Consider the following 24,572-nt stretch of genomic DNA (forward strand, 5'->3'; position numbering starts at 1 on the left):
GCTATCTAAAATATCTTCATTTACACAAGTGAGAAGGGTTGTCCAGCCTAGGAGCAGACAGTCCCAATGGTGGTAACCTGTGACCAAGTACAACACTCATCTGTTCATAGGCCAACTGCTGCTCTGTTCCCGCCACTTCCAATCCCTACCAAACCAGTAGTGGCTTGGTCCTGTAATTGCTGTGGCCAGTCACTGGTGTCAGCGGTCACGTGTGTTAGAATAGCAGGTGACCAGAAGCGGCAGGAGTGGGGCAGCAGCACTGGACCGCGGCAGGAGCTGGGCGGCAGCACTGGACCACAGACAGGTGAGTTGTGCTGCAGGAGCGGGGCAGCAGCACTGGAGAGTGACAGGGGAGTTGTGCGGCAGGGCTGCAGCACTGGACCGTGACAGGGGAGTTGTGCGGCAGGGCAGCAGCACTGGACCGTGACAGCGGAGTTGTGCGGCAGGGCAGCAGCGCTGGGCGGCAGCACTGGACCGCAGACAGGCGAGTTGTGCTGCAGGAGCGGGGCAGCAGCACTGGACCGCAGACAGGCGAGTTGTGCTGCAGGAGTGGGGCAGCAGCACTGGACAGTGACAGGGGAATTGTGCGGCAGGGCAGCAGCACTGTACCGTGGCAGGAGCTGGGCGGCAGCACTGGACCGCAGACAGGTGAGTTGTGCTGCAGGAGCGGGGCAGCAGCACTGGACAGTGACAGGGGAGTTGTGCTGCAGGGCAGCAGCACTGGACCGCGGCAGGAGCAGGGCAGCAGCACTGGACCACGGTCAGGTGAGTTTAATTTTCTCGCCCATATTCCTTGGGGGACACAGGAAACCATGGGTATAGCTCTGCTCCCTAGGAGGCGTGACACTAAGCGAAAGCTGTAAGCCCCTCCTCCATCAGCTATACCCTTCAGCCTGGAGAAGAGACTGCCAGTTTTTGCTTAGTGTCCAAGGAGGCAAGACACCCCCTGCTTATGCAGGGTTGTTATCCTACGATTTTTATTTTTACGTATTTGTTGTTTTTTAACTCGGTTTTTTTCTACCTACAGGGACAACAGAGGCGCATTAGACCCCTCTGTTTCTCCCGGGGTTGAATTGCGCCAGTGCCGGTAATTCCGCACTGCCGCCTCCCCCACAGAAGACAAGGTGGACCAGGGCAGCCTCGCTCCCCTGCGTCCCGCCAGCTCAGGGTCGCCCGCACGCCAAGTCCCTCCCCCGGCTTCCTGCCACCGCGGTGCCAGGAGCTGAAGGGGCGACCCCCGCTGGATGGACTGAGGGCGAAGACAGCGTATGGTGAGAGTGGCTGCTCCAGCCTCCCCTTCCTCCCTCCCACCGCTGCTACCAACATGGCCACTGTTACATGGCCACTGCTACAATCCCAGACAACCCCCCCCCCGCATATCGGAAAGTTACCGGGCTTAGTTGGAGGGCAGTTTATCTGGGCAAGTCCTAGAACGCTGCCTTACAGGGGACGGCTGCAGACAGCAAGCCGTCTGCTACATCTAGGCGCGGTGGGAGCCGTTTTCCTGGCATGAACGGCGCCATGTCATGGCCGGCACTTCAACATCCTTGGGGGTTAAAATCATTTTGCCGCGCGCGCGCGGCTCTGCTTCGGCTTCAGTGCGGCAGAGGGGGGGCGGAGCTTCCTTACACATTCAGCTCCGTGCTGCTGCGCTCCGCTACTTCCGGATTCATCTCTCTGCCGTGCGATCCTGAAGCCATTCAGCTCCGTGCTGCTGCCTCTCCTCCACAGCCTCCTCAGTCTGTTCCCCTTACAGCTGCCGCTTGTATCTCCGGGTCTGGTAGGACTGTTTAACCCCCTCCGTGCCACAGTACTGTTGCTTGGTTCTCACTTTTAAGTGCAACATCTTTCCACCATGTCAGACCCTTCTGCAGCCGCCAAGCCATGGTACCATGCCTGTACTGCTTGTAGGGAACCCTTTCCCCGGGGGCAGTCTGATCCGCACTGTACTGCATGCCGAGCTCCACCGCAGCCTCAGTCGCCCGCTGTGTCGCTCCCTGCTTCCTCTGACCCGCCTGACTGGGCTAGATCCCTGTCCCAGGCCGTGGAAAGCCTCACTCATGTCGTGGGCCGCCTAATAGACAGGCCACCTACCCCGCAGGACGCCACTCTGACTGTCGCGCCCTCCGGGTCCACTGCTTCTGCCGCTGCAGCGGGTTCACCCTCTCCTAGTGACCCCTCCCGAGCTAGGCACTCTCAGAAGCGTATTAGAGTAGAGCGAGCCTCCTCCTCGGATGCCTCCCTCTCCCCGCCACGCGTGCGCACCCAGACGAGCCTCTCCTCTCCAAAGGATTCGCTCTCTGAAGGTGAATTGGCGGCTTCAGATTTGGAAATGGACTCGGCCCTGCCGTCCAAGCTAGCCTCAGCGATGGGTCAACTCATCTCTGATATACGTGACACCTTTAAGGTGCAGGATGACCCCCCTAGCTCGGACGCAGCTAGCGTCTCCTTTATCAGACCCAGGCAGGCCTCAAAAGTCTTTCCAATCCACTCTGATTTCTCCTCCGTGGTGTCTAAGGCTTGGGCTCGCCCGGACGCCCGTTTTGTCAACCCAAAGAAGCTGGACATTTGCTATCCTTTTCCAGCCGATGTCGTGGCCACCTGGTCTTCCCCACCCAAGGTGGACCCCCCTGTGGCCCGGCTGTCAAAGAACACGGCCATCCCTGTTCCCGACGGGTCCTCTCTTCAGTCAGCGGAGGACCGTCGCATGGAGACCCTGTCCAAGGGCATTTTTGCTGCCTCCGGTTCTGCCCTCAGACCGGTTTTTGCCTCTGCTTGGGCAGGGAAAGCAATCTCTGCTTGGGGTACGCAGCTGGAACAGGAGTTGGACTCGGACATCCCCATCCAGGACCTACGTTCCTTGGCCCAGCTTATTATTCGGGCCGGGAATTTTGTCTGTGAGGCCTCCCTTGATGCGGGAGCCCTTATTGCACGCTCCTCCGCCCTGGCAGTTGCCGTCAGGAGGGAGCTCTGGCTGAAGGTCTGGAAAGCGGACGCTGCCTCCAAACGTTCCTTGGCGGGGCTACCGTTTGCGGGTTCCCGCCTTTTCGGGGTCCGCTTAGACGAACTTATTTCAGAGGCCACGGGTGGTAAAAGCACCCATCTTCCTCAACCCCAAGCCAGGGGCGCCCCCCGCGGACGCCCTGGTGCGTCTCGTTTTCGGTCCTCCCGCAGGGCCTCTGGGGCTCCCACCACAGCTGCCGCTTCGGCTCCTCCCCAGGACAAGCGTAGGAAGCCGTTTTTTCGGGCGCAGCCCTCCTGGCGCAAGCCGCAGGCTGCCCGCACACCCGCAGCAAAACAGTCCTCTGCCTGAAGGCGCGCCCCCACCCACCCGGGTGGGGGGCCGGCTCCTCCTTTTCAAGGACGTCTGGATGGCTCACGTCTCCGACGCCTGGGCCCTCGAAATTGTGTCCTCCGGATACAAAATCGAATTTGCATCCTTCCCTCCGGATCGGTTCTTTCGCTCCCGCCCCACGCGAGACCCGAAAGACGCGGCTGCGTTCTCCGCGGCCGTTCAAGCCTTACTGGACAGGGGGGTGATTACCCCCGTTCCTCTAGAGGAAAGATTCCAAGGGTTCTACTCGAACCTCTTTGTAGTTCCCAAGAAGGGAGGTTCGGTGCGGCCCATTTTGGACCTCAAAAAGCTCAACCGTTTTCTCCTCCTTCGACGGTTTCGGATGGAGTCCCTCCGCTCCGCGGTGGCTTCCCTGGAGCAGGGAGATTTCATGTCTTCCATCGATATACAGGATGCCTACCTCCATGTTCCGGTAGCCCAGTGTCACCATCGCTTCCTTCGATTCGCCGTGGGGGACCTCCACTTCCAATTTGTCGCCCTTCCCTTTGGACTGGCAACAGCCCCCCGGGTGTTCACCAAGGTCCTGGCCCCGGTTTTAGCCTTACTCCGTTCCAGGGGTGTTTTTCTGCTACCGTACTTGGACGATATCCTCATCAAGGCTCCGTCCCTTTCTCAAGCGGTTGCCAGCGTGGATCTCACTCTAGAGACTCTGGCGAGGTTCGGTTGGGTCATCAACTTCCCCAAGTCCTCCCTTCCCCCCTCCAGACAACTCGTCTTCCTCGGAATGCTTTTAGACACGGGAGCGGCGGAGGTACGTCTTCCCTCGGAAAAACGTCTAATCCTCCGTGGGGCGGTTCGGGGTCTCCTTCTCCACCGTCGACCGTCCTTCCGCTTCTGCATGCGGGTATTGGGGCAGATGGTTGCCTGCTTCGAGGCGATCCCATTTGCGCAGTTTCACTCCCGCCCTCTCCAACGGGCGATCCTCTCCTCCTGGGACAAATCGCCGCAGTCTCTGGATCATCCCTTCCATCTTTCGCCTCCGGTGCGGTCATCTCTCCGCTGGTGGTTACAGTCCCCTCTTCTGGGCAGGTCCTTTCTGCCACTCAACTGGTTGGTGGTTACAACCGATGCCAGTCTCTCGGGCTGGGGAGGCGTGTTTCCTCCCCGATCCGTCCAGGGCATTTGGTCTCCATCGGAGTCCAAACTCTCGATCAATGTCCTGGAACTGAGAGCGGCCCTTCTGTCTCTACGACACTGGACTCATCTGCTGAAGGGTCATCCAGTTCGTGTACAATCAGACAACGCCACGGCCGTGGCGTACATAAACCACCAGGGGGGCACTCGCAGCGCTGCAGCGATGCGGGAGGTCACCAGCATTCTCCGTTGGGCGGAAGCCCACGTCCCGGCCCTATCTGCAATTTTTATTCCAGGGGTGGACAATTGGGCGGCGGACTTCCTCAGTCGCACCACCGTCGACCCCGGCGAGTGGTCTCTTCACCCGGAGGTATTCGAGGCCATTTGCCTTCGTTGGGGCATTCCGGACGTGGACCTCATGGCCTCAAAATTCAATCACAAGGTCCCCGCCTATCTGTCCAGGGCCAGGGATCCGGGAGCTTGCGGAGCCGACGCCCTCGTTCTTCCTTGGCGAGGCTTCGCGCGCCCATACATATTCCCTCCCATCCCTCTCCTGCCCAAGGTCCTTCGGAAGATCGCGGCGGAAGGCGTCTCGGTGATTCTGGTCGCTCCGGACTGGCCCCGCCGGTCTTGGTATGCCGACCTCATGCTGCTCCTGGCAGACGCGCCCTGGCCACTGCCCGCCAGGGAAGATCTTCTCTCTCAGGGACCGATCTTCCACCCGCGTTTAGGGTCCCTACGTTTGACGGCGTGGTTGTTGAGACCACCGTCCTGACACGTAGGGACTTTTCTGCGGACGTCGTCCGCACCATGATCCGCGCCCGTAAGCCGTCCTCTTCTAGGATCTATTATAGGACCTGGAGGACTTTTTTGGGGTTCTGTGCCGATCTGGGGATTCCTCCGCTCCGCTTTTCTCTCCCCACCGTTTTGTCCTTCCTGCAGAGCGGACTGGCCCAAGGTCTAGGCCTTAGTTCTTTGAAGGGTCAGGTATCTGCGCTGTCCATTTTGTTTCAGCGCCCACTGGCCCCCCTTGGTCCTGTCAAGACCTTCCTTCAGGGCGTGGCTCACGCGGTTCCCCCGTATCGCCCTCCGGTACCGCCCTGGGACCTGAACCTGGTTCTCTCAGCGCTCCAGGCTTCTCCTTTCGAGCCTCTGCGGACGGTTTCCTTGCGACTTCTGTCCTGCAAGGTTATTTTCCTTGTAGCCATCACCTCTCTTCGGAGGGTGTCCGAATTGGCTGCACTCTCATGTCTGGAACCTTTCCTAGTGTTCCACCAGGACAAGGTGGTTCTTCGTCCGGTCCCTTCCTTCCTTCCTAAGGTGGTCTCCGCCTTTCATCTGAACGAGGACATCGTTCTCCCCTCTTTGTGTCCTTCCCCTTCCCATCCGCGGGAGAGGAAGCTTCATCGCCTGGACGTTGTCAGGGCGCTCAAGATTTACCTGGAAGTAACCAGCTCTTTCAGGCATACTGACTCGCTCTTTGTGGTCCCGGAAGGGTCGCGCAGAGGGATGGCGGCATCCAAAGTTGCTATCGCTCGTTTTGTCAAGATGGCTGTTACTGAGGCTTATCTCGCCAAGGGCAGGGTTCCTCCCCTTGGTGTTACCGCTCACTCCACTAGAGCGGTCGGGGCTTCCTGGGCTCAGAGAAATCGGGCTTCTTCGGAGCAGATTTGCAAGGCGGCCACTTGGTCCTCCTTGCACACCTTCACCAAGTTCTACAGGGTGCATACTCATGCGTCGGCTGACGCTGCTTTAGGCCGTCTGGTGTTGCAGGCGGCAGTTGATTGATGCCTCTGGTGTTGGTTGAGTTTGTTCTGGTCCCTCCCTTCTGGGACTGCTCTGGAACGTCCCATGGTTTCCTGTGTCCCCCAAGGAATATGGGCGAGAAAAGGAGACTTTTGTATTACTTACCAGTAAAGTCTCTTTCTCGCTCTTCCTTGGGGGACACAGCACCCGCCCTTCATTGGGTTACAGTTGTGGTTCCGGCTTGGTTGCCCCCGTTGGGGCTCGACAGTTCTTTTTCCGGTTGGTGGTTATCTTTCACTACTTGGACACGCAACTGGCAGTCTCTTCTCCAGGCTGAAGGGTATAGCTGATGGAGGAGGGGCTTACAGCTTTCGCTTAGTGTCACGCCTCCTAGGGAGCAGAGCTATACCCATGGTTTCCTGTGTCCCCCAAGGAAGAGCGAGAAAGAGACTTTACTGGTAAGTAATACAAAAGTCTCCTTTTTTTGTTTACTTGGCCACAGATTATCTCCATTGAGGTTGTCACCTCCTAGGATGGACAATCTCTTTAATTGATTTAACTAATTAAAACAAAATTTGATATCACAAAATGAGGCCTCTGCATTTGGTACTGCAATTTGCGGTCCCCAATGCACGGGCAACATCCGTGTGGCGGCCGGGACGGATCAACTTGAATGGGTCCGTAATCCGTCCGCACCCTAAAAAATTAGAACCATGATCTATTTTTTTGCGGTGCAGAGGTACGGACAGAAACACCACGGAAGCACTACGGAGTGCACCGCAGCTCTGGATTGCAGACCCATTTAAGTGAATGGGTCCCATCCGTGATGCGGGGAGCACATGGTGCCTGCATATTGCCGACCCGCTGCTTGCATGAGGCCTAAACTTGTGTGTTGTATTTCAGGGAGCGTTCCAGTCCAGTACTCTGCTCAGCTGACAAACGGCATGGTTTATTTCCGAGCAATCTCCAGCCTAAATACTCTCCCCGAGGAGCTCAAGCCATATGTGCCTCTGTTCTGCTCTGTTCTAACAAAGTAAGTAGCCCTTATATCCCACCCCGATGGTTGTAATGATGCTATGTTATATATAATATGTGAGCAGAACATGCAGTGACGTCTAAACATTACATTGACCTATGCCCGTTCATTCCAAAATCATAGACATTAAAGGGCTTATCCTATGATGTGAAACATGAAAATCACACATAATCTGCTACATGCCAGCCTCTAACAAAGCTAGAACCAGCCCAGTACCACACATGGATCCAGAGATCTCCACATTCACTGCTCCAATTGTTACGCTAGATTAATTTCTAATTGTCAGTTTAGGGGGCGTGTCCTTTCTCAAGGGATTGTACTTTCTGCTGCAGCAGTTGAAGGATGGAACTGCTTCCATCTCAGTGAGCAGGACAGAGGAATTAGCAAAGAGCAAACAGCAGGTGGCGCTATACAGAGATTTCTGTGAATAACTCAGTAGCTGTAATGAATTTTTTATTACATGAAATTACAAAAGTATTCAGATCCAGGTTTAAAAACTAGAATATTTTTTGTGGGACAACCCCTTTAATTCAGAGGGAAACTTAAATTTGCTTCTATAATAATCTCCATGTTCAGTAAAGTCTTTCCAGTAGAATTGGAAAATTTCTGCTGGGCTTCACCATTCACTTCACTCATTTATTCAGTCAGTCACGAGGCCATCAATAAATGTCATGAGCTAATATAGGGCTATAACCTCTGCAAGACATTAGTTCACCTTCTGGAGATCCAGCTTGTGTTGGGAGGCCTTGGAGGGAGTCTGAAAAGGTCCAGCTCGCACGTTTCTGAAGGGTCTTTTTGCATCGAGGTCAAGGCTGGGTCTAGACGCCAATCGTGGTCTTCCGTAGCATGTTAGACCATCATTTTCGTTTGTGGATTTAGATACAGCTCATTGTTATTCGACTTATCTTCAGTAACATTCCCAGCGATGTGTTTGCCATGTGATGACTGATGCAGTTGTTCTTCGGCAGGATGGGCTGCGGTGTTTATAACTACCGAGAGCAAGCGCAGCAGATGGAGCGGACGACAGGAGGGATGTCCGTCTGTCCGCACGTTCTACCAGATGACTCCAACATGGACACATACGAACAGGTGACCTGCACAGAAATACCACAGGGCCTTCTCTAAAGCCTTCTCTCCTCAGTCATCCTCTTCTCATTTAAGAACAAAGCTTGAACCTTTCCTGTGAATGATGCTATGTGTTTGTGTTCCATTAGGGGGTGCTGTTTTCATCACTCTGCTTGGACAGGAATGTGCCTGACATGATGCACCTATGGAGTGAAATATTTAACAGGTATTTCAATCTACTCTCTGGGATCCTGTGCATTTTCAGATGTTTAAATTGTATATAAATGTGTATAAATTAAAGAGATCTGTGCTGAGTGTTTGTCCACTTTTTCTTTTCTATTTAGAAAAAAAGCGGACAACCCGTTTAAAGGGGTATTCCAGCAAAATAATTATGTTAAAAAAAATATATTTCTCGCCCATATTCATTGGGGGACACAGGAACCGTGGGTATAGCTATGTCCTCTAGGAGGCGTTGTCACTAGTAAAAAGCTGTTAGCTCCTCCCCCGGCAGCTATACCCCCTCCAGGCTGGAGAGAGAGCTTCAGTTTTTCTAGTGTCAATAGGAGGCAAGACCTCCCTGCTATGCAGGGATCCCCTGAAGATTTTTTATTTTAGTTTATTTTTTTCCTTCTTTTTCAGATGGGAAAACAGTGGACGCCTCGCCTCCCTGTTCTCCCGCGGTCGAGTTGCGCCAGTGTCGGTCACCCTCACTGCTGCCTCCCCCACAGAAGACAAGGTGGACCAGGGCAGCCTCGCTCCCTGCATCCCGCCAGCCAAGGGGTCACCCGTCGAAGTCCCTTGATTCCAGCTTCCTGCCACTACGGTGCCAGTGGCTGAAGGGGTGACCCTGCTGGACCAGAGGAAGGGTGAAAATGGCGACAGGGACGTAAAGAGGATGAAGAAAGGTGAGTACACGGGACTTAGGTGAGTATGTCCCTCCTGGGTCGCCCCCTCCCTCCCTACCTTGTGGCAGTAAGCAGAGGTTAACAAGGCACAGGGCTTAGCCATTCACTAAAGGACCTCTGATATTCCCAGCACCCTGTAGCCATTCCCCCTCTGGCAGGTTTTATTCAGCCAGGAAGCCCGGCACTCTTTCCCTAGCAGGGCGGCACATAGGGGGTTAATGGCAGGCGTTTTTCTATGGCGGCCGAGCGTACGGCCAGACCTCGGTGTGCAGTCAGTGCAGAGGGGGCGCTTGCTGGCGGAGATCACAAACTATTGGGACGGCACTTACTGCATGACCGGTGATCCGGAGCAGACGCCGAGCGCGCCGCTCCGGAAGGGGTTAAACGGCACCTGGAACAACCCGGCCGTGCACCGCATGGTGTTCCGGCCGCCATGTTTTTTCACGCCCTGCTTCCCCCTCCCCCTCCCCCAGAGACTTCTGCTAGCTCCGCCCCTGGTCATGAAGATGACCTTTATCCCTCCCCAGATATGCCGGCCACAGCCGGCCAGGAAGGGTTGAGTTCTAAGGGGGCGTGGCACTCCCAGTGCAATGTTCCTCGTGGAGGAATTTAACCCTTTCCTGCCTCTTGTGCTTGAGGCTGTCATCTTGTTTTTAAAAAAAAAAAAAACAGAAGGGATGTGCGTCCATCCGGCCCCCTCCCCGCCCCTCATTACCGCAAGACCGCCCTGCAGTACCACACTGGGCCCGTGTCCTATCTCGGATAAGGAGCACCTCTCATAGTTCCCAATCCGCCCTCCGAGCCGTTTGGTTGATAATTCCACCTGCGCAATTAGTGATGGACCTCTGAAGGATTCCAATCCGTCCTCTGGGGCCGTTGATGATTCTTACCTCCGCAATACAGGGGAGAACCTCTGATATTCCCAATCCGCCCTCCGGGTCGTTTGGTTGATAATTCTCCACTAGCGCATTCAATAAGGGATCTCTGACATTCCCATCCACCCTCCTGGGTCGTTTGGTTGATAATTCCCCACCTGCGCAATCGAGTAGGGGTCCACTGGAACTCCCAGTCCACCCTCTAGGGTCGTTTGGTTAATGATTCTTCGCCGGCGCCATTCAGTTAAGGCCCTCTGACATTCCCAGTCCACTCCTGCCAGGGGCGAGATTCTGAGGAGTACACCTATGCACGAGCGGAACACAGTGCATCCTTCTCCTCGCAACCCCACCCTTCCTCCCTGGGTCACGCTCAGACACACCCTCTCTCACTGGGGAGGGTCTGTCTGGAGGGGGGGGGGGGGTCAGAGAATCACTGATTCAGACCCTGACATGAGTCCGACGCAATCTCTTAAGATTGCGTCTAAGGTGGCCTGTAGTACTTGGTATGCATTAACCCTACCTTAGATGGAGTAATTGCACTACTTCGGGATAAGTACCTGCCTTATACATGATCCCCTGCCATAGGTGGACCCAGTACAATGTCATGAGTTTCGGGACCTGCTATGCATATCCATTCATGGTGCGATGACATTATCACTGGTACATGGTGTGCTGTATGCATTACCCCCTTACTTAGGTGCAACAATTGCACTCCCACGGGGTACAGGACTCTCCATGTGCACTAGTTTTCGCCATGGGCATTCGCCCCCCTTCATAGGTGAAGTATTCTCCCTAGTACTTGCCGTATGCTTCCGCCTTCCTTAGGTAGCTTATTGCACTGCCATTACATACGGTTCCGACTGTCGCACTATCCTTCCATAGACGGGGTGTTGCACATCACCGTGCTTCCTGTCGCATTTCCCCCTTCCGCTAGTGCTCCACTAGCGGGGAATAACTAAACATCTTCGGATGCTGCAATTCTGCGGCAGCACTGCTCTAGGAGCCTTTGCTTATTTTCTAGGGGGCGTGGCAACAGTCTGTACTCGCAGGTGCCCGTCACACTCTTACCCTAGTGCTGACTATGGGTGCCACCAGTGGACACGGTGGCTGTTCCTTCCTTTGGAGCTGGTTTCGTGCATGGTTATAACATTCTCTGTCTTCTCAGGGGTCACTAGCATCACTCGTGTCCTAGAGTACCCCCATCTCCATGGGCCTACGTTGTTCCAGTCGGTCAAGATATTGTCCGCATCAATACGTAGTGCGTACTCCGTTGCACATATATGGTGAGTACGTTCCAGCGAGTCGAGTGTTTCACTGACTCTGTATTCTCTATCCTCCACTCCCCCTTCTCTGGGAAAGTGGTTATGCTGGCACTCAGGTTTAGCTCCTACAGCTTGTTCTACTCCACAGGTGCAGCTCTTCGTTAATGCTAGAGTTCGTGGTCACTCCAGTGGGACATCCCCCTCAGGTAGGGGTCCTACCCTGGAGCTAGCTGGGCAGTTGTGCCTGTTCAGTGCCCTTCCAGTTAGAGTTTTGAGGTTAGCTCTACTTCACTGGGGCAGTATGGTACGTGGCTTCTACGGATAGTCTCAGGCCTCCCCCTCAGTTTTGCACTGACTGGGCAAGCGCTGGTTACTACTGTGGGAGCGGTGTTGCTTACCACTACATGCTTAGTTCTTACTGCACAGCTCTTTCGTCAGGCGGTGGACTCTTTTAACACTGAATTCGGTGGCCTCTACGGGGACCTCCTCCTCTGCTAGGGTATGGGGCTAGCAATACAGTGTGATCCCTTTGCTTGGCTTCCTCCTCAGGCGGTGTTTTTGCACAGCCACTTAGTCTTTGGCTACTTCGGGGAATGGGCTTAACCCTAGCCTATTCTTCTCCTGTCTTTCCCCCCTCTGGCTCAGGGTTCATAGCCGTCCCGCATGCCTTGGTAGTTCCTACGTCGCTACCTTCCCTCATCTGCATTTGCACAGGGTATTAGTTTGGTGGACTTCCTTTCCAGGCTCGATCCGGTCCAGACTCCACATTCCTCCTTCTACAGGGACTCTTCCATTGGTCCGGGTGTGCTAACGGTATCTACACAAAAGCTTCCCACCTTTCTCTCCAGAGCCAGAGTTCCGGAAGCGTGCGACGGGACCCCCAGATTATCTTAGGTGGGAGTTCTCCCTTCTTACGTGTTTCTTCTCCTCCTTCCCAGGGTTCTACGGAGGATCCAGATGGAGGACATTCAGACAAATCCTAGTCGCTCCGAGTTGACCCCGTAGCGCGTGGTATGCTGACCTCGTTCTCCTTCCTGGAGACGTCACTGCCACTCAGAGACGACCTTCTTTCACGGGGTCCGGTCTTACGTCAGCATTTCGATGTCGGCGTGGCTATTGAAACCTCCATTCTGACGTCGAGAGGGTTTTCAGCGGATGTCTTCCGCACGATGATTCAGGCCAGGAAGCCTGCATCGCCCAGGGTCTATGGTGGGACCTGGAGGTCCTTCCTGGGCTTCTGCGAGCGCCCTCTTCCTGTTTTTTTTTTTTTTTTTTTCTCCCCACGGTCCTATCCTTCTATATTCAGGGTTGGACCTTGGTTTAGCCCTTAGTTCCTTGATGGGTCAGGTGTTGGCGCTTCGGTCCTGGGGCAGCTTCCAGCGTACTCTGGGTTCCCTGGTGCCCATGGGAACCTTCCTTCAGGGAGCGGCTCATACGGTTCCTCTGTACCGTCCTTACAGCCTTGGGATCTGTATGAAGTTCTCTCAGCCTTCCAGTCTTCTCCACTTGAGCCCTTGCGGAAGTTCTTACTCCGCCTCCTGTCCTGGAAGGTAGTTTTTCTTGTGGCTATCACATCCATCAGCAACCACAGTCAAAATATTCAACCTTTCATCACACACCCTCTCAACATCAGAATATAGACTATTACAGAAGGGACTCTCCTTTTGCCCATACAATCCGGTCGATCCATTTGAACTCTACCTAGATATACAAAAATTCAGAAAAAATCTAACAATAAAAAGACATTTTGAATCCCAAAACACAAGGAACACAGAAACTCCGCCACGAAACCCTGAAATACCTCACGACCCCTCGATATATACACATCAGGAAGTACACCCGAAGTCAAATTTCTTCCCCCTACAAAGTCAGGGACACTTCATACCAACGTTCTTTGACTTGATATCGACAGATATAAAAAAGATGACGGCAAAACTAAAAAAATCCTCCTTTAGAGAGAATTTGAACAGCCAAGAAAAAATGGCCCTCAAAAAACTAAAAGAAAACACTGAGATAATAATCCGTCCAGCCGACAAGGGAGGTGGCATTGTCCTTCAAAATTATATAGAATATGAAAATGAGGCACAAAACATTCTAAAAGACCCAATCTATTATGAGACGATCCAAGAAAATCCCTTCCCAACCATAAATAAAGAACTGACCGCCAGAATAAAACATGCCCATGAGCAACAGCTTTTAAATAAAAAAGAAAAAAACTTTTTAATACCGAAATTCCCATGCATACCATATTTTTATCACCTCACAAAAATTCACAAAAATACAGACAAACCCCCAGGCAGACCAATTGTGTCAAACACCAAATCAGCTACCAGTAACCTGTCCCACTATCTGGATCTTTTCCTGCAACCATATGTCCGTGCACTCCCCAGCTATCTACACGACTCTTGCCAACTCATCCGTGAACTAAGTGACCTCCCATATAAAGATACATATGCCCTGTTTACCATGGACGTCACCGCTTTATATTCAAACATACAACATGAGCTAGGGATAAAATGCATAAATAGAGTACTGTCAAACGATAAAACATTAAAACCCCAACAGATAACCTTCCTTTTAGAAAGCCTCAAATTCATTCTAGAAAACAACTTCTTTATCTATAATCACATCACATATCACCAGTGCAGGGGGACCGCGATGGGGACGAAGGTGGCACCGGCGTTCGCTAATCTCTTCATGGGCGAATTCGAGAAGGAACACATTTTGAACACCTCTAAATCAAATAAACATATCATCTATTATAGGAGATATATAGATGACCTGTTCATCATCTGGGACGGCAGCGAAAAGCAAGCCCATGATTTCTGCACCCAGCTAAACACCACAGACTGGGGAATCTCCTTCACCCCAAGTTTCAACAAGACAACAATAGATTTTCTCGATATCACAATCACCAATACCAACAACCATCTGACAACAAAAACATATTTCAAAACAGTAGACACGAACAGCTACATACATTTCACAAGCTTTCATCACAAAAAATGGCTCAAAAATATTCCGTACAGCCAATATAAACGTATCAGACGCAACTGCACAAAAGGGGAAGACTTTATTTCACAAGCAAAAATAATACAAAAAAGATTCAATGAAAAAGGATACCCGCATACGAGAAAACCGCACAAATAACACAAAAAACCTGTTTAGAAAAAAGCACTAAGAATGAACAAAAATCGGAGATGCACCTAAGCCTAATTACCCAATATAATACATCCAACAAAACCATCCGTTCAATACTAGCCAAACACTGGCATATTTTACAACAAGATCCCTAGCTCAAAAAATACCTGTCATTACAACCAAGAGTCATCCACAGAAGAGCTCCCACAGTGAAAAACATGCTAGCCCCCAGCAAACCAAGACAACACGAAAAAACCACGGAAAGGGCCAGATCAGAAGGGCAGCTTCAAATGTGGAGTAAAAACCTGCCTATGCTGCAAGGTTATTACACACAACCGCACACAGTTCTCGTCAAACAAAAATGGATCCACGTTTATGATCAAACATCACATGACATGTCAAACCTGCTACGTGATATATCTGATTGAATGTAAATGCGGCCTCCAGTATGTGGGACGCACAACCCAGGCCCTACATAACCGTTTAAACCAACACAGGTACAATATACGCAGACAATACCTCAAACACAGCCTTTCCAGACACTGTGCATCAACACCCGACAAAGAAAAACACCCCCTAACCATCACCCCTATCGATTTCATAGCAGAAAATCCCTTTAACAGATTCAACACTCTACAAAAGAGAGAAGTATACTGGATATACCAGCTGGACACCCTTGCACCATATGGGCTCAACGCAATTTCAGAAACCATCCTATAATCAGTCACCCTCAAACTCACCCCCCCAAAAGGAAAAATATCCTCCAAAATAAAAATACATGGTGCCTCTCTCCATGTCCGTCATCCCCCCCCCCCATCCGATCCCCAAAAAATACAACCAACAAGATATCCATCCCAGTTTCCAATTAATAAATATAGAAACATCTTGATGAAAATGGTGCCATATGGAAACATATGAACAAAAATACAACACCTCCGCCAACTTCCCGTTTTTCTTTTACAAAACTCTGCGCTATAAAACAAATGACAAACAAAGTGATACTACCTGCGGACGGTGTGACAGTCTCCAGCCTGGAACCCCAGCAAACAGCGCATTCTACAAAAATATAAACGAAAATATTAACACACAAACATAATCCATGTACAAACAGTACACACAAACATAACAATTGTACCGACAGCAATTTCACTACACATGACAGAACAGACACCTGGGCCTATATATATATACAGCCATACCAAAAATACAATAAAAATACAATACAATCCCTAACTAAGAGGAATCACCGCACTCCTTCCGTTCCACATGATCAAAATGCCAGATAACAACTCCAAAGGACATACCTTCCCACCATAAGAGACCAAATACAGGGACCCTGCCGCACTCATATACGCAAGAATGTGGCCCTCTACAAGGCGCTTCCCTCTGGCTGCCTCTCAATGAAACATCTCCGTATCCATGGGAACACCTAACAGCAGACCACAGTCCGCTCCCAACACACATCCAAAATCATAGCGCCAACATAGTCCGCCACCCTGCAGCACTTTGAAAAGCCATCCAAGACGGAACACTACCCCCCACTCTCCCCTTCTCTCACGCTGTCACCACAGCAAACTATAAGCGCTACCAAAGCCTGACATCTACAGGCACCTTATCCCCCTTACTTTACAGTGCCGGCAGCAGCCCAAAACATACAAGAACCATTAGATCAGGGTACCGAAATTTGCGGTACGCCACTGCAATATAAAAATGAGCGGCCAGCAAACAATAATATATAAAAAACAATAATACTTACAGAGTAATAGTAAAAAGACACAAAAACCCCCAAAAAAACTGCAACCAGGCACGCTATATACATATACATAAGAGCGATCACCGTACCTTCAGCATCAGCCAGATAGTGAAGGACGTCCCCCCCAATGACGCCACTAATGACGTCATACACATCAGCTCCCTGCCCAACGAACCACTGGCCTGCGCGCCAAAAATACCCCTTTTAAAAGACGATGTTTTTAACATGATACAACATATGCTTTTATTGTCCTGACGAAGAGGGCTGTGCGCCCTTGAAACGCGTTGACAAAAGAATAAACAAGCTATTAAATTTTTAAAAAATATTTTATGAGAATCTGCCTCCTGTTTTCAGCGCCGAAAATAGGGTTCAAAAACCACTATCTTTTATCTTCATTCTTATTTCTCCTGCCACTTATTGGGGCAGAGAAAAAGGATCCCTTGGCAGCAGTACAGGACCCCGCATGCTGGACGGGAGAAAACCAGCACAAGCTCTCTACAGTTGTTGTGGCTTCACACAACAACATACGGTAAGCGCTTCTTGTATACAGTGCATTTAGACCGAATATACAGCCACACACACGAGGCGCGGCCTCCTGTCTCTCTCTTCTCTCCTCTTCTCTATATCACATCCATCAGGCGGGTGTCTTAGTTGGGGGTGCTCTCTTGCAAGATCCCCTTCCTGGTTCTTCACAGGGATACGGCAGTTCTCCGGCCATTCCTTCTTTTCCCGAAGGTGGTCTCTGACTTCCATATCAATGAAGTAATTGTCCTTCCTTCCCTGTCCCTTTCCTTCGCACCCTACGGAAGGGAGTTACATTATTGGACGTTGTCAGAGTTCTACTCCTTGTTAGCAGCCTCCAGTCCTTCTCGGCATACGGACCCCCATTTCTCTCCGGAGGGTCCTCGCTAGGGGTTGGCGGCCTCCAAAGGGCGATTGCACGTTGGATTCGGTCTGCAAGTGCTGACGCATACCGCGCCCGGAGCAGGGTTCTACCCTTAGGTCTTACGGCTCGCTCCACTGAGCGGTGGACGCTTCTTGGGTTCTGTCACGGCTCGCTCCACTGAGTTGTGGACGCTTCTTAGGCTCTGAGGCATCGTGCCTCGACTGCGCAGTTGTGTAACGCGGCTACCGGTCCTCCTTACACACATTCACAAAATTTTTCCAGGTGCTTTCTTATGCATCAGCGGCCGCTGCTTAGCCCGCAAGGTCTTGCAGGCGGCAGTTTTCTTAGCTACCAGCAGGGACGCTTGCTTCCATGGGTCTGTGGTTTTTCCCTCCCCGTGGACTGCTCTTGAACGTCCCACGGTTCCTGTGTCCCCCATTGAATATGGGCGAGAAAAGGAGATTTTTGTATAACTTACCAGTAAAATCTCTTTCTCGCTCTTCATTGGGGGACACAGCACCCCCCCAGTTTTGTTGTCCGGCCACAGTTGTAGCTATTGCTGGTTTGGACCGTTGGGTCCTTTGACTTGGTTGGTTTTCCACGTGTTTTTTCTCTTTGGTTTACTTGCTTCTCCTACTGCTTCTCACAAACTGAAGCTCTCTCTCCAGGCTGGAGGGGGTATAGCTGCCAGGGGAGAAGCTAACAGCTTTTACTAGTGTCAACGCCTCCTAGAGGACATAGCTATATCCACGGTTCCTGTGTCCCCCAATGAAGAGTGAGAAAGAGATTTTACTGGTAAGTTATACAAAAATCTCCTTATAATAAACAAGCTTATAGTCGCCCCCTTCCCCCAGTCTTTTGCTGCTGTCATTCCTACGGTGCTGGGGCTAAAGTTGCGCTACGCCTTCTGCTCACTGGCTGCAGCGATAACCCACCACAGACTGACTGACCGAGCGACCTTCCCAGCCATTCCCTGCCATGTCGGGACAGGAGCAGAAAGTGGAGCACAGCGGGGACCCTAGCAAAGGCGGGAGGTCAGCGGCAGGGAATCGGGGAGGTGATTATGAGTATACCGTAAACTGACTTATATTTTTACAACACTGGGATCCTGCTGCAAGCCTGTTACATTTTGCAGGAGTGCCCCTTTAATCCCTGAGATTAGATTGCAGAGACTGCAGCTACGAGGACTGTGTTGTCTATTAATATATGGTTTGTCATAGATATAGAAGTGTCTGTACGTTATTCTGCCATAAACGCATAGCTCTTCGCGCTGTGCTTTCTCCATTTAAAAGAAAATCTTGATTATTTTGTCCATGGACCTCGTAACCCGGGAGCTGTTTTTGATGGAAAGTTTCATTTCCCTTTAGTCCCCGTTTAGACGACGAGGAGCGGCTTCGAGTTTTGGTAAGGATGAGCGCCCAGGAGATGTCTAACGGCATTCCAGACTCTGGCCATACTTATGCTGCTGTACGAGCAAGTCGGACTTTGACGCCTGCCGGGGAACTTCAAGAACTCTTCCATGGAATGGATCAGGTAATTTAACTAAATACGGAATTGTTTCTGTACTTCATTTTTGGTTATAATGCTGCGTCGGGGGAAATACATGATGTATGTAGCGGTGAACGTCTTTCTTGATGTTTGACTTTATTGATGCATTACCATTCAAATACCTTTTACAATAGGTCCGAATGATGAAAAGGATCGCTGAAATGTCTGATCTGGGCCCAGTGTTACGGACAATGTCACGTATTCGGAAATACTTACTACTGAGTGACAGCATCAGGTAAAGTCCTATAAGTTGCCATTTTCCTGAATGCCGGTCACTGGTATGCTTTGAGGTTTTAGGTCTAAAGCCTGCAGAATTATGGATACAGCTCCAGTAATATAAGGTAGGCCTCATGCACATGGCCGTTGCCTGGCCATGCCTGTATTGCTGCCCCCAAACAGCGGGTCTGCAATATGTGGGCACCAACCGTGTGCACCCCGCATCACAGATGCGGACCCTTTAGCTTGAAAGTAACTGGGATTGGAGATAACTCTGATCCTGGTCATTTTACCCCTCACATTCCACAACCATTAGTGACCGCAGCATCTGAGTTAGACACAGGGAGGGGCTCCCACCGCCCACTTACATTGCGGCAAAAAGGTGGGGATCCAATCATTTGCTATAGCATCCTGAGGTCTTTTGAAGGCTCCCAGGCCTGCCTCAGGTAGTGCTTAATTGGCAGCGCAGAGAATTCCCATAGACTGCAAAGGTATCCTATTGCAGTTTATGTTAAAAGCAATTGAATGATCGCAGGTTCAAGTCCCCTAGGGGACTAAAAACTAGCGTAAAATGTTTTTAAAAGTATTTTAGAAAATACAGAAAAATATTACATTTTTAAATCAGCCCCTTTTACCACTTTTGTATGGAAAAATAAGCATAATTGGTATTGGTGCGTCTAAAAATGTAATCAAAATGTCCAAATTGCAGGGGCCAAAGTGACCAAAAGAATGGCAAACAATTAATGAAAAGTGCTCAAAAAGTGCAATGTACCCCTGAATGCTACCAGTGAAAACCACAGCTCACCTTGCAAGAAAAACAAGCTCTCAAAGAGCTCTGTAAATGGAAATCTAAAAAGTTCTGGGTGTCAGAATATGGCGATGAATATGACTCCCCGCTCCTTATCCTGCAGGTCTGCAATCCTCCGCTGGGCTCCCTCAATGTCCACATCCGATTTGACATTGCTGCACACCAGATGTTGAAATCGAGTGGGCCCAGCGGAGCTTCGCAGGCCTGCAGAAGGAGCGGGTTAATAATCCTTCCTTTACCGGTCCGGATGAACGAGAGGATTTTTTCTTCATTCTTTCACAACCCCTTGAAACTCCTACAGCTGAACATGTGAAAACCGCTTTTAAGAATTTCAGTCTGAATGTGCCCAACTTCTTTCTCCTATGCCAATAGGTGCTCAGTGAATGCCACACCTCAGCAGATTTCTGCAGCAGCAAAGGAAGTTGAACACTTTTTGGCTGGAATCCATCGGAATAAAAAAGAGCGCAAACCAGTTCGACCTCATGTGGTTCAGGTACAGTGAAATATCGATAATACCGCAAACTATTGTGAATGTTGAGATTGAAAATGTCCCATCTGCCATTACAGGCGAGCCACGACCTACACATAGCTGATAGCATCTGGACACAAAATCATAGTTGTTGGCAACACATCACCCAGTTTTCAAAAGGGCATGTGCTGCCAACAATATGCAAATAGAATGGGGGGCGAGTGATCGTATTAAAGATTGTTCCTCCCCCTTACAATTGGCATTGGCTTGTGTAAAGAGCCATTTAAACAAGTGCCAGTTAACTTGTTAGATTGCTCTCTGTCCTGGCTGAAATCTGCCTGTGTAAAAGGACTATAAGCGCGCTATGTCCGGCAGACAGTTATTGAGTATAATGGACAACTTTAAGTTTGTATTACACGTTAGTCTAATACTGCCACCGATTGCCTGATGAACGAGCAATCCAAATCTTTTGACATGTTAAAAAATAATCGTTTGCAGGCGGCAGATCATGGTGTCTAAGAAAAATAATAATAAAATAATCTGCCGCCGGCAAACCTGAGGAGGAGATCGCTGCATGTAATAGCAGTGGTGTCCTCCGCTAGCGAGCAGGCGATTGCCGGGAGGAATGCTTCGATTCCGACAATTGTCAGCCGCATCGGGCAGTGTAATACATCCCTTAGGGCTCATTCAGACGGCAATATGTGTTTTGCATTCCGCAAATTGCGGATCCACAAAACACGGATAACGGCCCATGTGTGTTCCGCAATTTGCGGACTGCACATGGCTGCCACTCTCATAGAAAATGCCTATTCTTGTCTACGATTGCAGACAAGAATAGGACTTGTTCTATATTTTTTGCGGGGCCACGAAATGGAACTCGCCCTGTGCAAAATTGCGTAACGGGTGCGGACCCGTTCATACGGCCGTGTGAATGGGCCCTTAGTCTCATTGCAATCTGCCACATGCAAATGCGGTTTGCTGAATCCACATACTGCAGTCAAATTCAGGACCTTCCATTTTTAGTCGCAGGTTTGCCCATTGATACAGGAACATATTAACCATTTATCATGCTGAAGTGACAATACTGAAAAGTCTACCCTGTAGCCTAGAGTAAAGAATGGAGCAGTCACTGCCTGAATCAGGACAGGTATAAAATAGTTTGGCTATTAGAACCCAGTATAGGATTGTGACAGTTGACAGTATTAGGCTACTTTCACACTGGCGTTTCTGGGTCCGCTTGTGAGATCCGTTTCAGGGCTCCAAAACGGATCAGTTCAGCCCCAATGCATTCTGAATGGATAAGGATCCGTTCAGAATGCATCAATTTGGCTGCGTTTTTTTAGACGGTCACTAAAACGCAGCTTGCAGCGTTTTGGTGACCGTCTGACTATGTGGAGCCAAACGGATCCGTCCTGACTTACAATGTAAGTCAATGGGGACGGATCCGTTTTCACTGACACAATATGGTGCAATTGAAAACTGATCCGTTTTGACTTAGACTTTTTTTGGCATGAATAATGCAAACGGATCCGTTATGAACGGATACAAGCGTTTGCATTATTGGTGCGGATCCGTCTGTGCAGATACAAGACGGATCCGCACCAAACGCCAGTGTGAAAATAGCCTTAGTGATATTTACATTTTTATTAGTTTTTACAGCTTATATTTAATGAACTATGCATTTTATTTACATTTAATTGTTCTCATTCATAGAAATCTTTGAATCCTGCCTCGGTTGGAAAAGAAGGTTCACACAAAGACTTCAGAAAGCTAATTCATGTAAGTGCCTTATCTAACATAATACATCCTATACAGTTTGGATTGTAGGCGTCTGATTAGATTTTACTTTTATTGGGGCAGTGCATGTTACCCGGACCCTGTACGAGCTGGGCATCAGAGCCACGCTCTGTGTAACTCATTTCTATCACTTTTCACATGCTGCATGAGGGCGCGGTTGTCCCACCTTTTGCACAGTTTGACAGTATTAAATGGGTTTTCCAGGATTTAGGTAATCTCTGGATAGGTCATCAATATCTGATTGGTGGGGATCCGACAGCCAGCACCTCTGCCAATTAGGTGAGAGCTAGGACCTCTTTGTAGACCTGTGACGTTATGTTCTTGATGCAGTCCATTCAAGTAACCAACAGTGCTGAGAGGAGTGCTACGGCTCCCTCAAACAACTGATCGGCAGGTGTGCTGGCTGTCAGGCCCCCACCTCATATTAGTGACTAGGGATGAGCGAATCGACTTCAGATGAAACATCCAAAGTCGATTCGCATAAAACCTTGTTCTAATACTGTACAGAGCAGGAGCTCCGTACAGTATTAGAATGTATTGGCTCCTATGAGCCGAGGTTATTACTTCGGTTCCAGGGTACCACTTGGAACCGAACCCGAGTTCAGGAAATTGTTTTTTTACAGTAGAAATTGATTTATGAAATTATTATGCGAAGTCTCGCGAGACTTCGCAAAGTAATAACTTCGGCTCATCGGAGCCAATACATTCTAATACTGTACGGAGCTTCTGCTCTGTACAGTATTAGAACGAAGTTTTATGTGAATCGACTCCGGATGTTTCATCCAATGTCGATTCGCTTATCCCTATTAGTGACCAATACTATGGATAGGTCATCAGTATTTAATTCCAGATAAACCCTTTTTTAATAATGTCGGGTTTACGCGGCCCAATTTTTGGGCCGAATATTGGTAACGGACATTGACCCGGGTAAAGGTGCTGCAGATCATCCCATGAACTACATGATTTTTCATAGGGACACCACAATCATCGTTTCTTGTGAATGGCATTGGGTGACACAGCACCATGGGTATATGCCCAGCTGCCACTAGGAGGCTGACACTAGAAAGGAAAAGTGTTGGCTCCACCCAGATGGACTATACCCTCTGCACAGACACTAAACTGGCCAGTTTTAGTATAGTGTCCATAGGAGACAGACATGACCTGCTCTGTTTTTTTTTTTTTGCAGGTTTTGCTGCTTTTTACTTTTCATTTTATTATTTTTTCTTTTCTTCTGCGGGTTTCGGCCTGCTGCAGGATGGGGCTTCATCATGGATACCCACTTTAGTTGCACCCCCTGCGGCGCGTACTCGCAGGTCACCCAGTCCCCCATTACTGCATCCGCAGTGGCATGCCGGCAATCCCACGTATGTGCGAGTTTGCCGAAGGGGTAACCATGCAGCGCCTGAAGACGCCGGACGGTAAGTATTCTCCCCTGCGGCCCTGTCCCATGGGGTCTCGGGTTAGTTCCCCTCTTTTGGCTAGGGGGTGGGATTCACTTTATTCTGGGGGGCCTGCGGAGGTTCCCCTTTCCCCCCCTGTTCTTCCGGGGGGAGAGAATTCTCCACACTTCCGGGGGGGCTCCTTTTTACTTCCCTCTCTTGGGAAACACCTCCCTGGCCACCTATGCCTTTCCCTGGCCTTCCTTTCTACTTGGCCGCATCTTCTCTGCCCTGTCCTCGGGCCCCAGATGCTCCTTTTGCCCTGTTTTTCCCCTCCCTGAGCGTCGCTCTTCCTCAGGAGCCCCCTACACCTGTTTTTTCTTTTCCGGAGGGCCCCCGGTCTCCCGCCAAAGGCGCACCTCTTCCGGCCACTTCATTAATCAAGTCCCCGGCTTTTTCCTCGCCTAGGCCCCGTCCTCTCCCCCTCCCATCGCTTCCTGGGCTTTTTTATTGGCCCCTCCCCGCTCCTCTCAGCTTCTGGGAGGGGTGTATTCCCCTCCTATCCCTGTCAAGCGCAGGCCTCTGGCTGGCTGCTTTTCTTTTTTTTCAGGCTCCCACTCAGCCCTCATGTCCTCTTCCAGAGAAAACTCCCATTCCCAGCCCCATTCGCCACATATTTTACGTGCGCCCGTTGCAATAAAAAGTTGCCATGCGGTCAGCCTGACCCTCTTTGTGCGCAGTGCCTTGCCCCGAGGCCCTCTCATGACGCCCTGACCACCACTTCTGTCGGTCCCTCCTGAATGGGCCCCTTCCCTGTCCCAAGCCATAGGGAACCTTGCCCAACTCTCCCAATCCATGGTGGAGTCGCTGGACCGCTTACCTGCCCAAATTGCGGCCACCTCTGCTCCTCCTAGGGACTCCTCCGCGGACTGGGCACGCTCACGTTCAGACATCAGGTCCCGCAAATGACCTCAGGTTGTCACAACTATGTCCCGCTCTTCCTTGGGTCACTCCCAGGACAGGTCTGAGGCTGGCGACGAATCCTCCCCTGCCGCACCTTCTGCTGCCTCAGAGGACACCTCTGACTCGGATTCTGGATCGGAGCAGAGCACAGCCCTGTCTGCGGCCATGCAGGATCTCATCAGGGCCGTTAGGGATGCTCTCCACATGCAGGAAGACCCCCTCCTCTTCAGCTCAGGAATCTGTATCATTCAGCCGTTCCAGGCGCCCCGCTTTGGTTTTCCCTAACCATGCGGA

General features: G+C 50.7%; 1 protein-coding gene across 1 annotated transcript in view; it reads left to right on the forward strand.

Moving 5' to 3' along the window:
- The window catches only part of PITRM1 (pitrilysin metallopeptidase 1), a 90,701-nt gene that overhangs the window by 47,980 nt on the left and 18,149 nt on the right, over positions 1 to 24,572 (forward strand). Inside the window, exons 16-22 of the mRNA XM_040434329.1 lie at positions 7,079 to 7,208; positions 8,180 to 8,300; positions 8,426 to 8,502; positions 18,466 to 18,631; positions 18,781 to 18,881; positions 20,043 to 20,163; positions 21,853 to 21,918. Coding sequence (XP_040290263.1) covers positions 7,079 to 7,208; positions 8,180 to 8,300; positions 8,426 to 8,502; positions 18,466 to 18,631; positions 18,781 to 18,881; positions 20,043 to 20,163; positions 21,853 to 21,918 — 782 coding nt within the window. The remainder of the gene's footprint in view (positions 1 to 7,078; positions 7,209 to 8,179; positions 8,301 to 8,425; positions 8,503 to 18,465; positions 18,632 to 18,780; positions 18,882 to 20,042; positions 20,164 to 21,852; positions 21,919 to 24,572) is intronic.

The sequence above is a fragment of the Bufo bufo genome, chromosome 5 (genome assembly GCF_905171765.1).
Source record: "Bufo bufo chromosome 5, aBufBuf1.1, whole genome shotgun sequence".
NCBI classification, from domain to species: domain Eukaryota; kingdom Metazoa; phylum Chordata; class Amphibia; order Anura; family Bufonidae; genus Bufo; species Bufo bufo.